This window comes from Aedes albopictus, unplaced genomic scaffold (genome assembly GCF_035046485.1).
Source record: "Aedes albopictus strain Foshan unplaced genomic scaffold, AalbF5 HiC_scaffold_43, whole genome shotgun sequence".
Classification (NCBI taxonomy): domain Eukaryota; kingdom Metazoa; phylum Arthropoda; class Insecta; order Diptera; family Culicidae; genus Aedes; species Aedes albopictus.
The window spans coordinates 98,138-102,630 of NW_026917232.1; the positions used below are offsets into that span (position 1 = coordinate 98,138).

Genomic DNA, 4,493 nt, shown 5'->3' on the forward strand with positions numbered 1-4,493 from the left:
CCTAAAGCAGCGATCCTCAAGCCTATTTTTTCAACTGCTTGTATTGCACTTCCTAGATCCATTTATGAAACATTCAACAGGTTATTCCAGGTTATTTTGGGAGAAGAACAACCTCCTTAAGAAACATTTTAAGAAATTCTACGGCAACATAGAGAAGTCGGCGTCACGTGCGGCCCGCGGGCCGCACTTTATTGATCACTGAAAAGAGTCAATAATTATTCCAATAACAAAACTTAAAAGAGCAGCCTATAAATTAAAGAAGGAAAAATTCCTAAACAAAAAATCAAGCTAAATTGCCATTAAATACTACATCAACACAACTTGAAAGAACAGCCTATAAACGAAAGAAGGAAAACTTTCCTATGGAAATGTTGGTGGCTGAAATGCATATGATTTCTTCAACAGCACTACATATAATGTTCTCTCAATGAGTAACAACAAAGACTTATCAATTTTTTTTATTCTTATAAGTGAGACACACCAGCTGGTAACTTGTTCTACTAAAATTTTTGCCCATTCGACCTTTTGTCCATTCGACTTTTTGTTCATTCGACCTTTTGTCCTTCGACCTTCTGTCCTAAAGCCCCATTTAGTCCATTTTACGAGCCTTTTTTATGAATGAATTTTGACAGGAGGTAGCGTCCAATAACCCGTGAAAACCAATAGGGCACTGCACTGTTTTGATTTTATATGGGATTTTGACGTTTCGTGGCCTTGTTGTTTACAAAATTTCTGTAAGAGTGAAAGAGAAGGAGATAATTTCATGCACTGCCCTATATCATCATCAACATTGTTGTCACTTTGTAAAATGGCTCATTGCATTTGGTATTTGAAACGTATTTTAGGATTTCATGGGCGTTCCAGGAGTGTTCCAGAGGGATATTCCAGGGGGTTTCAGGAGCGATGCAGAGGTTTTCTTGGGGTGTTCCATGGGGTTTCAGGGGATCTTAGAGACGTTCCAAACGTGTTCCAGGGGTCTAAGGGTTTTTCAGAGGTGTTCCATAGGATTCCATAAGACTTCAGGGGGTTTCAAAGGGTACCGGGGGCGTTCCATGAGCGTTCCGTAGGGCTTCAGGGCGTCCCTGGGAGTTTCAGGAGGTGTCATGGGCGTTCTATGGGGAGACTGAACAATCTTGTTATGAATAGGGCACTGCATGAAATTCTCTCCTTCTCTTTCACTCTTAATCCCATACAAAATCAAATCAAAGCAGTGCCCTATATGATCTGCGTTGTAAAGTAAAAGCGAGTGTTTGAACCACCCTATTGTCTATTGGGAACCATTTTAGAATCTTTCGATCGTAGCCACCCATTAGTCCCGTACTACCCAGGTACCCAGGTACTACCTATTTGTCAGTGTCAATTGTTTCAAAATTTCACCAGCAACCCAAAATGGCGATCACCATCGGCGTCCCCACGTTGCGCTGCACCCTGATTCTCCTCAACATGATGTGCTTCCTGAGTGGCCTCTCGCTGGCGATCGTGGGTGCCGTGATGCACACCAAACTGGAAACGATCACCAGCCTCACCCACCGGGACAACCTGCTGACGAGCCAATCCCTGATGGCCATGGGCTTGGGTGTGATCATCTTTGCGGTAGCTTTCTTCGGATTCTGCGGAGCGGCCAAACACTCCTATTGCATGACCGTGACCTACGTTATGCTGACGATGGTGCTGATCGTGATCCAGATCGTGGTGGCGGTGCTGCTGTTCGCCGGCACGGACCACAGCCGGCACGATTACCTGGAGTGGTTCGATGAGTACTTTGACCATGGTATCAGCGTGGCCAAGAGGTCCAGCGTGGTGGATCCGATCATCGATTACCTGCAGAGCACCTACGAATGTTGCGGGAAGATATCGTTTCTGGACTGGGGTAACAAGCTGCCGGATTCTTGCTGCGCGGATGGACGTACGGGGCCAAATTGCGTCCCGTTTGAAGAAGGATGCGAACGGATGCTGGAGGGATACATTCGGCAGACGGGCAAAATTATCGGTTGGATCCTGATGTGGCTGACGGTGTTCGAGTTCGTTGCGCTGACGTTGGCCTGCTGTCTGGCCAACGGGATCAAGAATCGAGTGGATGCGCTGTACTTTGCTTGAATTGGTGTTGCGGAAATATAAATTTTTAAGTAAAAAAAACAGGCCTAACCTTACAAAATATTGTCTGGTAGAAATGTTAACAAAATCGAGAATTTTACATGAGATGTTGCATTTTCTAGAATTCTGTTGCTACTATATTCGAGGTCGATTTTTTAGAAAATAACCTGAATTTTTACTTTTCTGAAATTGTCAATGTATTACCATAGACTAATTTCAAGACCTCGATGTACCAAAGAAAACCATTAAATTTTCTGTGTCCAGTCCGGTACCCAATAAATATTCATTACCGTGTATTTTTTTCCGTGTAAATTGTCTTTTGTGTAAATTATATTTGGCGTGTTACACCGATCTGACAGCTCTGACAGTAAGGGACTAAACATAAATTACGTAAAGTGGGTACCGTGGATTGTTCACAATCTGCGAACTTGACTGCGAAAAAAATCGTGACCATGACGCCGCTGGTATTACCTGCTAGGGACCATCCATAAATGATGTAGCATTTTAGGGGTCTCTGGTATTGCTACGAACATCACTTTCCTCTGATTTTTCCTAAGTTTCCTTCCAAGTTTTTTAGATATTCCTGATCAATCAAACTCAAGATCGATTATTCAGATCTACACTTGTAACAGTATCTTTTTTCGCTGCAATAAGTCCAATATGTCAGTCCATTCATTCCTCCAAGAAATCCATCGCACTTTTTCCACAAATTTGTTTCAGGACTTCTATGTGGGATTCCCAAAGAGTTCTTGATGATTCTCAGAAAATCTTCCATGAGTTTCTTCTGAGATTCCTAAAGAGATTCCGTTTGTGATTCCTTCAAGAGCTCTGGCCAGGATTCCTCTAGGAGGCACTCCCGAGAATCTTCCAGAGATTTTTCTGGGATTCCATAAGGAATCCCTTCTGAGATTACTTTAGGAATTCCTGTATTCCTTCATCCTTCATCATAGATTCTCCTAAAAGTTTTTCTAATGTCTGGGAATTCCAGCAATTTAACCCAGAATTTCTTTCGGGATTCCTCCAGGAGTTCTCTCGGCGATTGCTTCAGGAATTCGTTCCGAGATTTCTTCAGAAACTCCTTCGAAAATTCTGTCAGGGAATGCTTCCAGGAATTCTATGCGACATTCCTCCCAGAGTTCCTTCTGGAATTTCTTCAGAAATTATGAGATCCTTCTACAAACCCTACAACAACATTTTTCAGTATTTCTCCGAAAACTTTTTCGGGATTTTTCCTAAAGCTCCTTCTGATTTTTTTCGGAAACTACTGCTGGGATTGCTTCAAAAATTCCTTTCGGAACTCCGACGGTAATTTCACACGTTCCTTCCGGGATTCCTTCAAGAACCTTTTCCGGGATTCCTTCGGAATTCCATCAGGGATTCCATTGGGATTTTTTTTCCTGATCTTCTGTCAGGAATTTCTTCAGCAACTCGTTAATGGATTATTTCGGGAACTTCTTCTTGGATTCGTTTCTGGGATTCCTCTTGGAACTTATTCCGGGAGCTTCTGGAGTTCTTACAGATGTTTCTAATCGAAATCATTCCGGAACATATTAGGAAGTATTTTGAGAAACCCCTCCTGCAGTTTTTGTTTATAGAATTCGTCATGAAGTTGCTACAGCATTTCCTTGATGAAATACCCCAGCAAGTTGCTTCTGGTTTTGCCCACAAGCAGGGCCGGATCTAAGGGGGGCCCGTTCCCCTACATTTGAGGGGCCCCCACAAAAACCATTTTTGGTAGCTAACATTAGCTTTATTCTTCATATTGCTCAAGTACTATTCGATAGTAAGGAAACACATTTTTGGTCATCTCTCCGAGGGACCCCCACAATCCTTAATTCGGGCCTGCTCAGAGGCTATTAGGAGAATCCCAGATGGAATTCCTGGAGGATTCCCGAAACTCCATCGGAAATCCCGGCAGAAATCCTTGAAGTCCCAGAAGGAATCCTGGAAGAACCTTCGGGTGAACATCAGAAGGAATTCCAAAACGAATCTCAGATATATGTAGCTCCCTGAGTAATCATAGAATGAAATTCTAGAGGGATCCTAGAAAAAAAATGTGGAGAAACCACTGAAAGAATTCCCAGAAGAATCACAGAAAGAAATGCTGAAAAAAATCTTGAAAGGAGTAATCCTCAGAATTTTTCTAGAGAAAATTCGGACGGAATTTTCAAAAAATTCAGGAACTCCTGAAATAATCTCAGAAGGTATTCCTCAAGCAAACAATGCAAAAAATCTCTGGAAGAATCCCGTTAGCTCTTCCTAGAGGAATCCTGGTAAGAACTCTTGAAGGAATTCCAGACGGGAGACTCTTTATGAATCTCAAAAAAAACTCCTGGAAGAACCCCAGAGGAAACTTCTGAAGGAATCCTTAATAAACCCCTGGAAGAAACTCATCAAGA

The 4,493-nt window shown here is 42.5% G+C and overlaps 1 protein-coding gene across 1 annotated transcript; it reads left to right on the forward strand.

Annotated features, from left to right (window-relative positions):
- The first annotated feature begins 1,304 nt into the window (after positions 1 to 1,304).
- Positions 1,305 to 2,173, forward strand: LOC115262927 (CD63 antigen). The gene has a single exon (XM_029865830.2). The coding sequence runs from the start codon at positions 1,390 to 1,392 to the stop codon at positions 2,095 to 2,097; it is 708 nt and encodes a 235-aa protein (XP_029721690.1). The 5' UTR covers positions 1,305 to 1,389; the 3' UTR covers positions 2,098 to 2,173.
- Positions 2,174 to 4,493: the final 2,320 nt, after the last annotated feature.

Coding starts and splice junctions, on each gene's coding strand:
- LOC115262927 (XM_029865830.2), top strand. CDS start 1,390: ATGGCGATCACCATCGGCGTCCCCACGTTGCGCTGCACCCTGATTCTC.